General features: G+C 55.6%; 5 protein-coding genes across 5 annotated transcripts in view; 1 reads left to right on the top strand and 4 right to left on the bottom strand.

Annotated features, from left to right (window-relative positions):
* Positions 1–1,231, bottom strand: part of PUNSTDRAFT_146294 (alpha/beta-hydrolase) — a gene marked incomplete at its 5' end in the record, with an annotated part of 2,977 nt that extends 1,746 nt beyond the window's left edge. The window contains 6 exons of the mRNA XM_007387948.1: positions 45–170; positions 223–310; positions 361–546; positions 600–678; positions 730–836; positions 891–1,231. Coding sequence (XP_007388010.1) covers positions 45–170; positions 223–310; positions 361–546; positions 600–678; positions 730–836; positions 891–1,231 — 927 coding nt within the window. The remainder of the gene's footprint in view (positions 1–44; positions 171–222; positions 311–360; positions 547–599; positions 679–729; positions 837–890) is intronic.
* Positions 1,232–5,383: 4,152 nt separating this feature from the next.
* Positions 5,384–8,160, top strand: PUNSTDRAFT_138265 (uncharacterized protein; the record flags this gene model as incomplete). The annotated part of the gene is made up of 10 exons (XM_007387947.1): positions 5,384–5,813; positions 5,872–5,943; positions 5,999–6,542; positions 6,605–6,663; positions 6,716–6,880; positions 6,942–7,106; positions 7,164–7,376; positions 7,443–7,740; positions 7,802–8,021; positions 8,086–8,160. The coding sequence occupies 10 exons, from the start codon at positions 5,384–5,386 to the stop codon at positions 8,158–8,160; spliced, it is 2,241 nt and encodes a 746-aa protein (XP_007388009.1).
* A 103-nt stretch (positions 8,161–8,263) lies between these two features.
* Positions 8,264–9,768, bottom strand: PUNSTDRAFT_138264 (glycoside hydrolase family 105 protein; the record flags this gene model as incomplete). The annotated part of the gene is made up of 7 exons (XM_007387946.1): positions 8,264–8,350; positions 8,404–8,436; positions 8,497–9,005; positions 9,068–9,151; positions 9,207–9,328; positions 9,382–9,438; positions 9,494–9,768. The coding sequence occupies 7 exons, from the start codon at positions 9,766–9,768 to the stop codon at positions 8,264–8,266; spliced, it is 1,167 nt and encodes a 388-aa protein (XP_007388008.1).
* A 482-nt stretch (positions 9,769–10,250) lies between these two features.
* Positions 10,251–13,421, bottom strand: PUNSTDRAFT_116292 (uncharacterized protein; the record flags this gene model as incomplete). Its single annotated transcript, XM_007387945.1, has 12 exons — positions 10,251–10,655; positions 10,719–10,869; positions 10,924–11,014; positions 11,146–11,233; positions 11,285–11,446; positions 11,515–11,813; positions 11,875–11,978; positions 12,033–12,121; positions 12,175–12,845; positions 12,908–13,063; positions 13,116–13,182; positions 13,239–13,421. 12 exons carry the CDS (start codon positions 13,419–13,421, stop codon positions 10,251–10,253), a joined length of 2,466 nt encoding a protein of 821 aa, XP_007388007.1.
* A 1,903-nt stretch (positions 13,422–15,324) lies between these two features.
* PUNSTDRAFT_146291 (kinase-like protein) lies at positions 15,325–16,736 on the bottom strand (the record flags this gene model as incomplete). The annotated part of the gene is made up of 6 exons (XM_007387944.1): positions 15,325–15,651; positions 15,706–15,924; positions 15,981–16,049; positions 16,102–16,308; positions 16,357–16,614; positions 16,668–16,736. The coding sequence occupies 6 exons, from the start codon at positions 16,734–16,736 to the stop codon at positions 15,439–15,441; spliced, it is 1,035 nt and encodes a 344-aa protein (XP_007388006.1). The 3' UTR covers positions 15,325–15,438.
* Between the last annotated feature and the right edge of the window lie 1,144 nt (positions 16,737–17,880).

Below are 17,880 nucleotides of genomic sequence, written 5' to 3'. Positions count from 1 at the left end.
CGGCGGAGTAACATCATGATGGTTGCACTCCATCAACTACATACCTCGGGGACGCTGCCGTTGCCCTGATCCTTGAAAGGGCAAGACGGATCGGATTGGCAGAAATCGTCCGCGCGAAGAACAAGACGGTTGACCGCCGTGATCTGATCAGCGACGGCGATTTGATCGACCTGAATGATTGGTTGTATCAGCACAAGGCATGTAGATGGAGCTCGAACATACCGTTGCGTGCGAGAGAACGGCGTCGAGGACAAAGTTGCCAACGCTTTCTGGGAAACGAGAGGCGTATTCGGCAGCTTGGAAGGTCCCGCTGTCAAGATATATCAGAGCAGTGCCACATCGAAAGTTGAGGCCACTAACTATGATACGCCCAAGAAGTTCATCTTGGTATAGTTGAGGGCGTTCATCAAGGTGTTCCAGTCCTGCGCGACTTCTTGGGTGCCAACGTGCTGGACGATGCCCGGCGGAGAGCTGCCGGTAACACAAGATTGCGCAAATGCAGCGACAGATGCCTGATAAGCCGCGAAGGAAGCTGCGTCTGTTGGGCTGCACGGCAGGCATCAGGACAAGATATTTCGAAAGGCGTCATCCACACTCACAGCGCAATAGGTATCTGTGAGGCGGCGACCAAAGAGCAGTTCAAAGGATTCGACTGCCCAACACCGCGGACATCAACAGCTATAAATCGTGTCAGTAAACTACCAGAAGGCGCAGAGCGCAACAACTCACCCAGGAAGTCCTGGTCAAGCACGCCATCGAACATGGCACTCGACGAGGAGTTGAGAGCGATTCCCCATGCGAACGAAGCAGCCTCCAAACCGGGGCCACCTGGGTTGCTGTCCCGAACAATTGTAGGAGGCACTGTGGACGAAGAAAGTGGACGAGCTCACAAGTTGAGCAACTGGGAGGCGTTACCCGGCCGGTGCATGGCAAAGCCCAGGGTAATGTTATTCGAGTCGCTGATCGGAGCCGAATAGTCGAGCGGAACGGTCAAGTGTCCGCATGCCAGCGTCGAAGGGAGCGTCGGGAGTCCAGTGGCATTCCAAGTGGTGACGTTAAACTGCTGCTGGACGGGTGCGGGCACGTTGACCGTGCAGTCGACCCACTCGAGCTGGGCGCCGAAGTTGTTCGTGAAGGGGGCTGCAGGCGGCACAGGGAAGTGCGCTGCAGGCGGCACAGGGAGAGCGTTAATCGAAGTAAGGAGCGTGAGGAAGGTTCCGAGTAAAAGCATAGTAGGCGGTCGACACTGATCGAAGGAGTGAGATACGAAGCACGGATCAACCGATGAAAAGGCACCAACCGACCAAAGCTCCTTATATCTCTCAACGCCTCATATGCGCAGGAGCACCTGGTATGCGCAGACAGAATTTTAGTGGATCACCGCAGCATAGTAGCTGCGGTAGCGAGTCGTGTTGACCAGATACTCATGGGCAGCACGCTGCGCATCTACTACGATTGTGCTTCGGGCGGTACGGAGGGCGAGAGACACAGGTAGTAGCTGCAATGCCGGACGGGACATCAGAGCACGCACTGCTCTCCGCAGTGTCGAGCGTGATCCATAGTGCGAAAGAAGCGTGTTCGATGGTGTTCATTGCGATACCACAGCTAGTTGCTATGGGCAGTGACAGTTGTGATCGCAACGAGATCAAGCTGCGGGAGTAAACACACTTGCCGAAGTAAGCATCCTTCATGAGCCAGAGCATCTTTCTAGCGCTTCCCGATAATTCGCTGCGCATCCGGACTGTCCGAATCCGAGGAAGGACGTAGTGCTTGGTCTCGCCGCACTCAACAGGCACCGTATGCACAGTTTTGCCCGTCCATGATACAATCGCGTAATCTGAGCTACGAGTTATTCGTTGAGCGTTATTCGTTGAGTTGCATTCCCGATAGCAGCACACAGGGAGGACGCTTATTGGCGATACTTCGTAGAAGCAGGAAGAGGATGCCGTTGACAAGTCGCGCGAAGAACACCAGGAAGACTCAATAAATCACGTGCGTCATTGAAGTGTGATTAATCTCCCCCTTCGAAACCGATTCGCGCCTTCTCGACGTTCTCTGGCGGTCAGCTTACGGTGGATGGGCGCTATTAATCGACGGATTTGCCTATTTGCGGGATGGTGTATGCAGACTGCCTTCATGGGACAGCGAAAATGCTTCTCATCCCGCTCTAATGCATGTATCGTTAGAATATCATTTCCTCTACTACTTCTTCATGATACGATGCACTCACTTCATCCCACCAGTTTGGAAGCCGTACTCCTTGGCAACTACATTAGGATTCTGTCTTTCCCATCCGCAGGGTATTATTGGGCGACGCGGTTGAGACGGGCTTCGATGGGCGTGTTTCGCCTGCCTCATAATGCATGATGCATCGGGTTTCACCTCTCAACCTAGCTTGCGCTCAGACCTCGACGATTGACGAACATGAACAGAACAACTATGCAATACCTTCTCTTGTCGTGTGTTGCGGTGACTGCAGCTCCAGTCTGGCTGGGGCAGCTGGGCAAGGCCAGGGATGAGGTATGTACGAATACGCTCAGTCATAATATCCCCACCTTACGCAGTAGCACGTAGGCCCTGGACCTCTCGACCTTAGACCATGTCCAATTTTCTCCTGGCTCCCTTCAATTGCGTCGACCATGGACTCACGGCCATGCGGACTTGAGTGACCAACAGTCTCGCCCGCACGAAGGGAGTGCCTCGCAAGAACCCTTCCTCGCTAGTTCCCTCATCGAATCAGGCGGAGCTCCTGAGAGCATCTCGTTGGTTGATGGCGATTCAATTGAGCTTGAGGTGGCTCCAGACGCACTCGTCGGTGACCCAACGGTCTCAGCGGATGAGTCTGCCTTACCCATTCCGCCCTTTAGCCACCTTTTGGCGAGCGACTCATCGCCTCCACACGCATCGGCTGCGTTCGCTGTCCCGCAATCCAGCCATACTATTGCCACCACCCATCTGCTCAGTAATCCGAGGGATGAAGCACCCCCATGCCCTCGCCGTCCTCCCTTCCCAGTTCAAGGAACTTGGCCCAAGGAAGGATACACACCGGTCATCGTGGACTCTACCCCTAGCATACTATTTGTCCCGCAGTCACGGACTTTATCGGACTCGACCACGACCTCGTCGACCTCCACATCCCTCTCTGAAGAAACCTCGCGATCCATTCAAGATCCCCTGCCTCCCTATGGATTACAGCCTAGAGGGGCTCGTAATACAAACCTGTTACGAGGTTTGCCTGTGATGGGTGACATTGGTATACCCTCATCTCACCCACGAACCTGCTCTATGTCTGGATGATGTCTTCCAGCATTCGACATAGCAAAGAACTATATGTAAACAACATCATAGCACGACTCCGTACGCGTAGACCAATCAGTTTTTCCCTATCCTATCTCCTCTTTGAATCTCATAGATCGCACTCCTGATTATCGGCATACTTACTTCACACCAATCCGAAGCACGAGTATTAGCCATACCGGGTTATGTGGCGGGATTGCTATTTTAGGCATAATCGGTATTGGCCGAGTCCAGTCGGTCCGGCTTCCCTTTGTCCGGGGCGGTTGTTGGATTCGGAGTCCTGCCTTTTTTGCCTCCGGTGTCGATGTCGCAACGTTGGTTTTGGGAATTCTACCCGGGAGCTCTTCGCTTTCTGTGTTCATACCGAGATGACCTTGCGGGAGCAACTCGCAACCTCCTCCGGTACTTCACCGACGCGAGTAATGTGCCGTGATGTAGCCACACCTCCCCCGTCTTGTTGTCAAGCCCCGAAATCAAGCTACTATCAAGCCGTCCAGCAAATATCTAAGATCGTGATCTAAGCGAATGCTGGATTCATATGCTATGTGCGTGCTTCTTGTGTCCCCGGCGCTGAAAGCTGGCCAAGGTCACATCTACACGTCGCGAGCGCCGCCTGCGTTCGAAACCCAGCTTGAGCATTGGCGCTCGCACCTCTGGAACATGTAGTACGGCTCCAGTGGCTCAAACAGCGTCTACTCGTTTTCGCCCACCACCGGAACGACCACGAGCTTCAATGACAACCTCGATGCTTTCTTCACCGTACGTGACATGCTCTATGGGCCTCAACGTTCGTACTAGTGCGGCCTCAGTATCTCACCAACCTACCTGACGACTGTAAGTGCTACGACCTCTGAATAGGTTTCTTCTGCCCTTGCTCACCTCGTGTTATAGAGTACAGCTCCAGCTGGCACCGAAGTTGCCACTGATAAATCTCTTCGTATACCGTCACTGGCGCATTCGGCGCTTGTACGGAATGAAATGCTGGTCCAGCGCATTCGCATTTCTCTTCCTTTAGCATATCACCTCGTGTGCCTCCGGCAATACTACTGTGCATACGAACACTTGGTACCCGTTCTCCTTCGGCCGGTGTTCTCAGGTCTGCGAAAGCGTCGCCGATGGCCAGCTCGCATTTCTCCGTTATGACGTCTTTCCGAGATCGTGTTCGTCGGAGATATGCACTAGAGCGAAAGAAACCTGCTGCTCGTGCGGACGGCCCCCTAACTCACTTATCCGCGCAAAAGCAGTTGCAAGGCAAGGCAACAAGGACCAGTATCGAGGCAACTCTGCCCTTCTTAGCATCTTCCATCTTCTCACAGACGTATGCGACTACCGTGATATACCTAGAATCAGCTTGGTCTGCGTACAAGCGTGTTATACTTGTCTTCGTTCCTTAAAACCACCGGATGATCCAGAGGATTTTCCGACCTGATCATGCCGGCAAGATGGGTGGGGTAGACACTCAGCATAATCCACAAAGGTTTCGCAGACAAAATATAAGCCCGGACCAGCGGCGTCTTGCCACCTAACCAGGATCCTCGACATATTTATATTCATGAGTATGCTCATTGAGTTGAAACCTGGCGAAGCTCAAAGCCTCTGGATTGTACCCCTTTCGCGAAGTTCACACGCCCCCTGAATCGACGTTGACGCCCGCTCGACCTTTCAGGTCCTTTCAGTGACCGCCGTGCTTGCCAACACACTCACCGGCCTCTTATCGGGATATTACCTTGTCATACCGGACACAAACAGCGACTGTCAGGCACAGAAAACCGCGAGTTCACCAGCCCGATGGTTGTTCTGTCGACGGAACACGGATCATCATGGGGGATAAAACTCGGTCACCCGCCGCGAATGACCTTCAGCCGCCGAGTGCCGTCCTTCCCCTCGATGATATGACCGTCATGTGCACCCTTGGGCGTGTCTGGACACGGACGAACATTGGAGAAGTCATTGAGAAGAGCGCTGTTGACACGATCTCGCGTGGTCCTGCGGCTCCGGGACGCCCGTCGCGAATCGTTCAAAGAGCGGGCGAGTGTGTATGAAGAGTACGAGCAAGGGTGCTCTCTCCCGTCTGTGCGTGCCCGGCATGATTCTGAGCTCTCTGGTGGTTTTGGTCTTTGGCCTACTTGTGGGTGCCGACCAGGACGTGTACATCGCCGGAAGCGGTGCCCTTGCGTCCGGCTGGGAGAACTGGTCCTGGTCATCCACCATCGACTTCGCGTCCACTTCTGGACCTGGAGGCGTCGAGGCCATCTCCATCACCTCCGATGCATACGCTGCACTCTCGTTATATGACGAGACTCCATTCGCGAACAACTTTGCCGGGCTGAGGTTCGACATCTCCGGCGCCCAGCCGGACGTGTCACTGTACCTCTCTTCAAGCGCGGACTCCGACTCGTCTCCCTCTATTCCGTTGGCATCCATGAGCACTGCCGTGACCACGGACAGCTTCATCACAATCACTGTGGACTTCGGTAACTTGCCTGGAAGCGGAGGTGTGCTGGCCTCCGATAGCTGTTAGTGATACCTTTTGCTACGTATCATGCAGTGTTTGTTGACTCTTGCTCTATACAGGGGATCGTCTCAACTTCCAGGCCGGTGGAAATGGCGCAACGTACTACATCACCAACATCGAGCTCTTGACAGGTGCGCAACTGCCGCGCGGCGCCACTTTCCCGTGCTCATCCCTATGTTCACGCAGAAATCGTTGTTACCCCGAAGTTTCTCTCCGCCGAACCCCTCGCTGCCAATGTGATCGCAGTCACGTCGCAAGGCGCCGTTGACTTCTCTCAAGTGACCGCCACGTTGAACAACGCGACCGTCTCCCTCACGAAGACGGCTACCTACTCGCCACCCGACACTCCTGCCCAAACGATCACCTACTTTACCCTCTCTAAGTCCCTCGCTCCTGGTTCATTGGTCATCTCCGCGGACGCGAACACCACGTTCTCGTACACCATCCCGGCCCTCAAGTACGGCACCATCAACATCGCAAACACTAAGGCCATCTCGGACGACATCTATGGCGTCAACTTCCCCACCGATGCCAACTACATCGAGCTCTTGGGCGTGACCATGAGTCGATGGGGTGGAAACGCTGTGACTGCCTACAACCCATTCGGGCAGTTCACCAACGCCGGCAATGACTGGTACTTCGAGAACCGTGTCGCGTCCCCACCCGATGCCGACGCCTGGTCGGGCTGGGTTAAGGGCGCAGGAAGCAAGAGTATGGTGACCATCCCTGCGTGAGTCTCTGGTCTAACTATCACGTATCGAATAACGATGTTAATATATACGTCATATCAAGCTTGGACTGGGTATCGAAGGACGCGACCTCATACTCCTATCCTCGCACCGTATACCCCAGTATGTCCAATCTCTTGCTTGATTCAAACCCATCACCTTATATCTTTATCAGCCCAAGCCGCGTACGATCCATACAACTCCGATGCTGGAAATGGGCAATTCCCGAACGGCTCTTGGGTTGCACCCCCGCCGCAAACCAACGTGTACTCACCCTGGAACACGTCGCTTGCCGCTCAATGGCTCACTGGCCTGACAAACAAGCCTGACATCGTCACAGGTTCGTTTTATCTCCAAGCAATATCCTGTTTCGCAAGCTCATACTCATTCACGACATGCAGTTGACAACGAAATCGAGATCGCCGGTAGTACTCACCAGGACATGCACCCTGAGCCCATGGGATACGACGAAGAGCTTCAGCGCGTAGTCAACACCGCGACCATGGCCAAGAGTGTTCTTCCCAACGTCCAGGTTGCTGCGCCGTCTACCTGCGCCTGGTGGTTCTGTAAGTATCATGGCTCGACGCCTGTCCATTCTCCCATTGACGATCGGTATATATCAGACTGGACCAGCTCCATCGGGTACACGGATAACGCCGCGCACAACAACCAAGACTTCCTTCCCTGGTTCCTGTCCCAGATGCAGGCTGCTTCCACGAAGGCCGGCAAACGCCTGCTCGACTATCTGGACATCCACTACTACTACGCGCCCGACACGAGCGCGAACGATGCCGCTGCAAAGGCCCTTCGGCTCAGGATGACCAGGTCTCTCTGGGGTACGCAGACTTGTCCTGCCAGCGTGGCTTCGAACGTCCACATTGACGAACTCCTACAATGTACAGATCCCGATTACACCGACGAATCCTGGATCGGCACGTCCGTCCCCGCCCAATGGAGCGAGCCGAACCCGAACGCGGTCTGGCTCATTCCGCGCATGCAGCAGCTCATCGCCCAGCACTACCCCGGCACCAAGCTCTCCATCTCCGAGTGGAGCTCCACCGCCGACACCGACATCACGGGTGGACTCGTCACCGTCGACCAGCTCGGCATCTACGGCCGCGAAGGCGTCGACAGCGCAACCTACTGGGTGACGCCGGACGAGAAGGGCCCGGTCGGCTTGGCGTTCTGGCTCTTCCGAGGGTACGTTTGCGCTGTAACCTCCGTCTTGAAGCAGACGCTCATTCCAACGTTCGTCATGCAGAAACGGAACGACCTTCGGAAGCAAGAGCGTGCAGGTGAATATGGCCGACCGGGACGAGGACGTGCTCGGTGTGTACGCTTCGACGTCGGACGGCAAGAAGGTCACGCTCGTCCTCGTCAACAAGGACGTCAACCCCGTCAACCTCGCCATCTCCAACATCCCCGCGGGCACCTACTTCGTCCGCCACTTTGGTGGTGCAGCGGGTGTCGCGAAGTGGCAGGTGAGCTCGCAACCTTTTCTGCCCGCCTCTATGATAATCTCGCGCTGACCGCTATTTGTGAAAGACAACGATCAAGATCGCTGCGAACAGCAACTTGGTGGTACCTGCGTACACCGCTGTCTTCTTGCAGGAGCAGTGAACTTGGAGACCATATAAAACTCTGTAAAATGATCTTTCTCTTGGGGAAATGATGATGATTCGATGCCGTCTCTACGGTACATGTCTGCTGTCAATCTTCAGGGCTACAGGTTTTCGTATTCGATGCTGGCGAGAGTGAACGCAGCCAAGCCCTTCAAATCGTTCACGTCCGTGGGCACGCTGGTGTAATACTGCGTGTTGGATAATGAATAAGGGGTAGCAAGCCGCGAAGAGAGAAACTCACCTCGAACGTGCCGTTACCGTCCAAGCTCCCAACCTACGAGATCGCATCAGCTCATGGGCAGCAAGGGTGCGCCGCTTCCGCCGCGGGTCTCACCTGAACCGTATTCTGCCAGTCTATGGTCCCGTTGGCGTTTGGAATGGCCCAGTTCTCCACCATATACCCGTAGGCCTTCCTCATCGCCTTCACGATCCCGTCGTCCTCGATGTGGCCCCTCCGCACCCCTTTCAGCAGCGCGTAGACGAACATGGCGCTGCCCGAGCTCTCGAAGTAGTTCCCCGCGCGTCCGGGCTGGCTCAAGACGAGCCACCACACGCCGGTCTGCGCGTCCGCGGCGGCCTTCACCCGGGGCGCGAGCGTGCGGAAGAACGACAGCAGCGCGGCGTGGCCCGGGTGGGCGGGCGGGAAAATGTCGAGCGTGTCGACGAGGGCCATCATGTACCAGCCCAGCGCGCGGTCCCAGGATTCGGGAGAGTGGCCCCGATCGGGCGAGGCCCACGGGGCGGCGTGCGAGTAGTCGTAGCCGTGGTAGAGCAGGTGCGGCGGGGACGTCGCGTTTTGGAGCGTGTTCTCGAACATGAGCGTGAACTGCGCCTGGACGTCGTCTGGCATATGGAAAGGTGTCAAAACGGGGACTGTCCGGTCTAAGAACGAGGCGACTGCGTACCCCAGGCCGACTTGTTCGAGTATTGGAAGTCATGGGTGTATTGCGCGTAGAACACGTCGCCCATGTAGATGCCGTCCAGCCATCCTATCCGGTGATGTCAGCCTGCGTGTAGGGCGCGATGAAAGAGACAGAGGACCACCTTGATTCGGGTAACGGAGCTTATGCCAGAACTGGCCCTGAGCCGTCCTCGGATGTGTCTCCAGCTGTTGCCTGTACTTATCCGCAGCGATCTTGTACTTCTGCTGACCCGTCACATCGTATCTGAGCATACGTAAAGTCACTTCTCCCGTCTTAGTCCTGAATGACACGCTTACAGGTACAGGAATGTAGGTCCGGTCCGGATAGGGTCCAGCTGGTAATCGGTAGTGAACCTTGCACCACGTCAGGGCTACGTGCATTTCCTCGTGTTGTACTGAAACCACCGACCCGTATCCGCCCCCGATGGTGCCGTTCGCGGCGACCACGCGGTCTACACCTTGCCGGATGTAATCGAAGTAGATCTTGTTCCCCGTCTTCTCGTACAGAAGCCTGAGGGCCCACCAGAACTCGCCATGCTCGTACGAGACGAGAGGTGCGCCGTTCGAGCCCAGCCCGTTTCCCTGGCCGCGGGAGATGGCCGAGTCTGCGGACCAGATGGCGTACGAGGTGGGCTTTGCCCATGTGCTCGCAAGGAGCGGCAAGAGTAGCAGGTGGATCAGCATCGATGCTGAGGTTTCTCCGATGGGTTCGCGCGAATAGGCAAATCGGCGGAAGGCTACAGGGCACGTCTATCGAGGAGGAGTGGCATCTTGCTATTTAAGACCTTCCGCAAGCGAATGACGGGCTGATATGCCGAGTATGTGACGACAAGTGGTCATCTGAATAGTACACGCTTGCGAATGGGATAATATTGTCCAGCTGAGCGTGTTCTGATATGCGCCGACGACCCTGGCGGGAGCCGCAGGCAGAGGGCGGCAAGGCGGCGCGGTCTCGTGACGAGGAAGCCTTCGTCGACGGTGGGGCGCCGGCCCGCCTTGGCGTAGACCGGAGATGAGCTTTGTTGATCGTCTTCTTGGTATGCGTGGCGTATTCACTCGCCCCATCGCATTCCGAAGAGATTGTATCCAAAGCACGATGCATTTCGTCAATCACGAGCCGAACACAACGCCCATTTCTATCGGAATTCTTCGCAACATTTTCTTCGTCAGAACCCACCCGTGCCCAACGAGTCCGGCAACGCCTTCGACCCGCTCCCGCACCCCCTCGCCTGCGCCGCGGCCTGGTCCGCGTCGACCGTGATCACAATCTCGCCCCCGCCCACGACGTCGTCAAAGTCGATCCAACACAGGCTCTCGCTCGGCTTGCCCCTGATCGTGATCTGCTTCACGAACACGGCGCTCCCACTCGGTGGCGCGGCGGCGAGCCCGTTAGGGTCAAAGCCGTCGACGACGAAGGAGGTCGTCGTCCCGAGCAGGTCGTTGGTCAGCTTGAAGCCCGAGACGAGCGGAGAGCCGATCAGGAGCTGCTTCGAGGCCGGGACGGGGTACATCCCGAGGATGTGGAAGAGCAGGAGCGCGGCCATCGCGGCCGAGTCGTCGTTTCCGGGGATCTAGACACGGGTGACATGCGTCAGTCTGAGTAGTCCAGATGAGATGGCATAGGGAAGACGTACCCCGCCCACTCCTGTGTTGAAGTTGTTGAAGACGACGTCGCGGACACGCAGTGCGCTCAAGTCTGGCCTGTTGGCATAGTGGTACAGCCAAGGGGTCTGGAACCCCGGTTCGTTCCCGGCCAGGAAGTATCCAGCCGAGTAGTAGTGGTCGCTATATGCGCTTAACCGTCAGCGTGAGTCGAGGACGAGCGGCGGAAACACTAACAGTCGGCTGATGAACGTCTCATTGCCGCCCATCAAGTTAACCATCGTCGCCATCGAATGGGGCACAAAGAAACTGTACTCCCAGGACGAAGCTGTTTAAGAACTGTCAGCACCCACATCGCTTGAAGGAGGCGTCATGCGCATACATTCATAAAAGCCGACTGAAATTACCCAGAGGACATCAATCAGACGACGCTCAAAGAGACGCCGATCAGGGACATACCATTATTGTCTGTACCCCGCGCACACGAATGCGAAACGGGGTCCACAGGTGAGCACGCGTTCGGCGGAGTGGGGTCAAACGTTCCATTCTGCTCCGGATCAGCAAAATATTGCGCCTATATGTAGGGGGAAAAGCTCACCGCGAAGCGTTTCTGCATGAATCCGTTGAACCCGTCACTAGTCTGATTCGGGTCCCAGATGTTCCGGAAGCCCATCGATCGGTTCGTGTATTTCTCTATATCCGAGGCCGGCTTGTTGAGCACCTTCGCCGCCTGGCGCACCGCGAAGTCCCCCACGGCATACTGTCGTAGTCCAACCCATACCATCGTCAGCGCAACGGTCCATCTCCCATGCATGCACCACATCGTACCTCTAGCGTTCTCGACGCCTCGCGCGTCGGTAATCCCGTCTTCCCAGACGGATCGACCCATGCCGTCGGGATATAATCGAACGTCGTCCAGGCCGTGTTCTGCCTGCCGACGGTGTACCAGTCGTCAGGCGTGTTCTCGGCGGTGTCGACGAGCGCCTGGTAGAGGTCGTCGAGCGGCACGCCGAGTGCGGACGCGTGCGCCGCGTACTTGACCGCGAAGTCGCCGAGGATTGGCATGCCGTCGTCGCCGCCTTGGACGAAGCCCGGTTTCGTGTTCGCGCGGCATTCGGGGATGAAACCTGGATGTCACATGGTTGAGAGGAAAGGAGGAGGAGGAGGAGGGAGGAGGAGAGAGCGTACCGGTGTGTCGCCATCCATCAACGTAAGTGTTCACGATGCCCGCCCATTCGCGTGGGGATACGAGGGAGAGGAACGGGTGCACGGTACGGAAAGTATCCCATGAGCTAAGTCGCAATCATATGAGACTTAGAGGGTAGTGTAGAAAAGGGAGATCCCACCAGAAGAGCGCATCGTAGAAGGGAAACGTGTTGTCCCAGTACGGGTTCTCGTCAGTCAAGTTTGCAGGTACAAGGTGCGAGCGATACAGCTGTCAGGTGATATCAGCGCTGCGCTTTAACGGAAGCAAAAGACGCCACCAACCGAGGAATAAAGCAACTCGACCACATTCGCGTTCTCCTTCGCCACGTTCACTTGCACCTTCTCCAGCACGCTCTCCCACTCGCCCTCGCTCGCGGCCCTCACCGCGTCGAAATCCCAGCTAGGCACCTCCGACTCCGCGTTCGCGCACGCCTGCGCCGTACTGATCATCGATATCCCAAACCGGACCGTCACGCTATCGCCTCCCTGCAGGCTGATTAACGCGCCTGCCTGCGCGGGTATAGTGGCGCCTGCGAACGCGTACGAGATGGCGGAGAAGTTGGCCGCAGTCGAGGGCGTGAACGTGAGTGGCGTTGCGGCCGTCGCCGGAGACTGGTACGTCCCCGAGGAGTTCGCCACAATTTTCTGTGTGCCCACTAGCGGCGAGGACGAGGGCGGCGTAAAGTCGTAGCACCCGTAGGCGGTGTAGTTGCTCTCCCCGTAGCTCTGGAAGTACGTGCCGAAGAGTTCGACACGGCCCGAAGTGGAGTCGAAGGTGAGTCTACCGTTGCCTTGGAAGGAGCGCTGGAGGTCGTCCGTCAAATCGACCACGACATGGTTCGGCGTGGTGCTGCTCGGGTAAGTGAACCGGATCAAGCCAGCGCGCCTGGTGGATGTGGTTTCGAACTTGATCCCGTTGACGAGCGTGGTGGTGAAGTAGCCCGGGGACGCCGCTTTAAGTGCCAATAACTGGTCAAATGGGGCTTCTCAGTCATGTCTTGGTGAAACTGCTGACCGTCCGTGTTCGCGGCTCGCAGGGCCTGCCTTTGGTTGATGCCGACAGGGCAGTCCGAAAAGGTGCAGTTGGAGCCCAGAAGAGGAAAGAGCGGAAACAGGCCGTAACCACCAGCGGTGTTCCCGCCCGTGCCCTCATCATGCATGAGCGATATCCCTATGGATTCCAGATCAGATACGCATGATCAGATCAAATAAGCCAAAGCAACCTGTGACGGTAGAATTGTCATGGATATATCCCGCCTGGCGTGGGGTTTCGTTCACGTCGATGCCAACCTTAACGAGCAGAGTTAGCTGTGTTCCATCGGAGACCGTAGGCTTTTCGAGCTTACCTTGGCCATCGCATGCGGGATGGCAGCTCCAGGGAAAGCATTGCCCCCGCTCCCGCCATTGGCACCGGATGCAGTCCCGATGAAGAGGTTAACGAGGCTCGTTAGATTCGCAGCCTGCACGACCCCAACCGCGGCGAACACAACTAACAGCGAGCGCGTTGTGTTGCTCGCAGTAGGCACCATCGTGCTCGTCACTGAGGTCGACGGGAGGTCTCAGATAATCTGCCGTGCGCAAGAATATAGCCCGCATTCTCGGTATTTTGAGGGCGGCAAGTAGGAAGATGGAGGTGGCTGGGGCGGGACAGCAGGTCGTAATCAGATGACAGAGAATAGGCAACGTGCGGTGATAGAGCATACGATCCTGGCCGACGTGTGCGTCGGTATCGCGGGGGAGAACCTCCCGAAGCGCGTCGCGCCAGCGTGGAGGCACGCGCACGTGCGCGCGAAGGGCCATCACGGGATATGTTCTGAAGTGATGAGGGGGAGTCGAGACCGACGAATGTGCATCGTCGATAGCTTCAGAGTGCATACGGCCTCATCTCGGCGACTCTTCTAGTGCTAGCATCGAGCGGCGAGCTCTGTTACACCAAGGATAAATCTGACCTGCAAGGCCGGAATTGAGCTCATGGCTAATAGTAGCAACTCGCTAACCATCTGAGTAAAGGGCGGCGGGTTTGCGACGAGCTGGCGACGAACTGATGTTGACAAAGCCAACCGTACGTAGCGCCTCGCTGATGGAACGTTTCGGAAAAGCCATACGCAATTGGCACTACATCGGCACGTTCACATAGGCAACACTCCAAGGACCTCCCCACTGATGGTGGGAGTCTCCAGGAAGATAGCACCTATACTCGTATCCTGTTTCGCAACTCGTGCACAACGCGCTCGCTAAACCTGCGGAAACCGACTTCCGCAAGACCACCCCGTAACATGCGAAATTCTCTTCCTCCGCCATCTAAACGTCTACATACCTGAGAAGCCACTACAAATAACGACCGGGAACAGTCTGCACGCGAACAGCCGTCTTGATTGCAAGCGAATGCCCCGTTGTGTGGATCGAGGCCTCTTGCAGAAACTGGTCACCATCTTAAGTCATGGACAGCCCAGGCCGACGGCAAGAGGTGTCTCGTTGCTCAATACAATGATGGCGATAGTCTCAGTTCTACAACGGCGTGGACGTTCCGAAGATACAAAGCCGAGGGGAAGCGCACGACCTCCGTCGAGGTGATAGCATGCGCTAGGGACAGGTGATCCGAAGTAAACACCCCGCGGCAAGAACCTGGAGAAATGCTCGGATCGGAAGACACGCCTACGAAACATTGGATCCTCGTGTTAGTAGGGGTACGTTGACAAGTGAGGATGGTCGTGGATTCAGATTAACGATGATGTTCCCGAACCAGCGCACGTCGCGTGTGGGGCAGCGGAAATGCATCTCTGAGATGTGGTAGACGCTCGCGATCTCGTAACAGTACCAGCTGACCATGCCGGTGTTTCTAGTTTCTATCGTAGGTATTGAGTTCGAGGACTCCTCACCGGGATGAATTGATGCATCATGGGTTCGGTGCGCCGCTGTTGTCAGCTTTGGTTCGTGGATGCTTCTGAAGCCCCGCATTCAGTTCAGAAGGGTAAAACTCAGGGTCTGGTGCTTCATGTAAACGTATATGCGCCCAGCGCAACGTTCCCGTGTACGTGAGGACCATTAAAGCTAGTCCACTCACCCAGCATGACGTCCCGTTGGTGCCGGCCATCAGGAGCTATCTCCGTGCAGGAGGCTTCATTCCCTGTCACACCTAGGGCGACCAGTCTTGGAAGTTCAGTAGCTCGCAGACGACAGACGATTAACGCAGTAACAGGTAAGTGAACATATCAGGTCAGTATATGTAAGGCGCTGTACGGTACACGAGTGACTCAGGTCTTTGCGACTCAGGGTTACCATTATAGGACGCCTTTGCCTTAACCGGAAATTTTTAGAGCCATCTATTGCCTTTCACGGAAGGTCAAATCGCAAAGACGGGTGATTCTCTCAAATCACCCGTGTACCGTACAGCGCCTAAGAAACTACGGGGTATGTACGTGAGCGGCTGATGCTGATGAAGTATCGTGAAGAGGTTCAGAAAAGGCAACAAAGACCAAGCGCATAAACTATGCATGACAGGCGAGAACGGAGATGATCTCAAACATCGAACGTATGATGCATGGTCTACTGTTTCAGACGCCGCAGCACTTCGTGAATTTGGGGTCGATTGTCCGGCATCTGGTCCCAACTTCGTCGTATGAGCTCTTGCATAGCCTGTGGCGGCAGTCCACCGGCGCAATCCTCGACTGTGAACTCGGGGCGTTTCGAATCGAGAACCCGGAATATGACACTAGCCTCGCGCTTCAAAGCATGAAACGGGGATTGAGAAGTATACACCTGCGAAAGCAACGTGGCGATGAGCTATTGCCTTTGCCGGTGTTCCGAACCTACCTCGTAGCACACGCAGGCGAACGCGTATACGTCGCTTGCATACGTAGGTTCTGAGCTTTCGCGATCGAAGTGCTCGGGTGACAGTAGCTCGGGCGCCGTCCAGCGAGTGGGCCCCTCGGCCTTCTTGCGAGACGCAAGAACTGGCCATGCTTCCACCAATTGGGACAGTCCGTAATCACCCAGACGCGGGCACGAGTTTGCGTCCACCATAATATTGACCTTCAGCGCGTGTTCTCACTTCAGAACGAGCGACTCGTTAAACCGAGTCTACGCACTCCTCTAAGGTCCCCATGAATGATTCCAGCATCATGCAAATATGCCAGACCTTCTGCGATACCCAGTATCTATGTCGGGAGGGTATATGATAAACGAACGTGAGGAAGTGAAATGACTTACCAAACTGTGTTTCTCGGACAGGCTGATGCCTTCCGTAGCATCAAGATATCTGCGCAGATTGCCATTTTGGGCCCAAGGTGTAACCATGCACAGTAGGGACAACTCGGCGTGATGCTCGTCTTGCTCACTACTGGTCATCAGTCCTAGAAAAGGGAGAATATTGGCGTGATCCAGATGGCGCCATACCAAGGCTTCGGCAAGCAAGGCCTTCGAGTATAGATCAGACTCATTTCGCCATGGCAGGACAAAGTTTACCTTAGAGAAGTCTAGATTTTGTTTGCTTGTACCGGCCAATCGAAATCGTTTGACCGCGACATCTCCATCCGCGCTGTGTCCCTTGAATACGTCTGCATAATGCCCGTCAAATATCGGATTGGCGAGATCTGTCTCAACATCGTTCAACACCAGCGCTCGCGGATATCGATCAAGCTCAGATGCGACACGCTGGTATAGTCGCAGCGCGTTGCCCCACAGGTTTGGCTCTGCCAAGCTCGAGTCGACATGATATATTTTCTGTGGGAGACCGTCCCGTCAGGCAGGAATGAGCTGTCATGAGTTATACTCACGGCCTGCAGTTGTCGCAGAAGTGCGGGTCCAGCGTATTTGTGGGTAGTGTTACCAGTCTCGGAGTCCATAGATGTTTTCAGGGCCAGCAACATGTCTACCTCCGAAGGGCTTAAACCTAAAAACTAATGAACGTCCAATCCGCAAGCATTGGGCTACTAGCTCACAGACAGTAGCTTGGTCCTCTTGCCAGGTATGCGAATAATCGTGATGATATATTTGCAGAAGCAATGGAGTAGAGGGAAATATTTCGCTGGACGAAGGACTCGTTCAATCGCGACAAAAAGTTTAGCAAACCAAGCTTACGATTCCTCATGCGTCTGAACGCGACGTTGTCAAATGGATCAATAGAGCGAAAGAAGTTGCTGTACCAAGTTGTCGTAGAGCCCACTCGGCTCCGAAAGCTCCCGAGTAACGCATTCGTTGCTGTCGCTCCACGACCTTGCGGTACTGTAAGGAGCCTGTTGGTGCCCGTAAGAACGCCGAAGGAGCGACCAGGAGTTTCCCATCGCTTGTCAAGCGTTGAAGTTCGTGAGGTTCGTGAGATCCGTATCGTACGTGCGAGCCATAGACTGCATGGATATAGCAATAATGAGTACAACGCTTCCGCGCATGCATTGACCACACTTCACCGGTGGTGGGGGTCTCCTGTCCGCACGCTTCCGGAAACTCGCCAGAAGTGAACTAAGGGTCACTAAACGTGTCGACTACTTTAGAGAGGAACACGCGACTGACCGGCAACCTGACGACAACCTGCCCCCGGGGAAGCGAAGCACGCGTCGCGATGAATGTCACGTGCTCCGGGCGCCTATGGGTTCCAGAAAGTCCGAACGACATGTTATTCGTCGCATGTGATTTACGGCGGAGATCTGGGCGACGACGGAGATTCGATGCTCGAGCGCTATGTACGCGAACCATACATATCAGCGTACGTAGTACGTCCATGCCTGCGTAGCATGCTTATATTGGTAAACTTCGGCCTCGCAATTTTTTAATAGAAACAAGGAGCAAAATTCGGCTCGAGAACAATCGAAGTATCAGACCAGCGCAAGATCAACCGGGCGGGTTGACTGTATAGCGAACTCTGGAAGTCGGTCCACCGCGGATTGGCATGACTTACCACATGGTTGACGTACAGGAAATATCGGTTGCGCCACCGTCTTCCCCATGGCGGTGAGAGGTCAGGGTGCCCCTTCAAGCTCGGAAACCGCGTAC

Source organism: Punctularia strigosozonata, assembly GCF_000264995.1.
Source record: "Punctularia strigosozonata HHB-11173 SS5 unplaced genomic scaffold PUNSTscaffold_16, whole genome shotgun sequence".
NCBI classification, from domain to species: Eukaryota; Fungi; Basidiomycota; class Agaricomycetes; order Corticiales; family Punctulariaceae; genus Punctularia; species Punctularia strigosozonata.
Note: the sequence above shows the minus strand (reverse complement) of the source record. Positions and strands in the feature narration are given on the sequence as shown.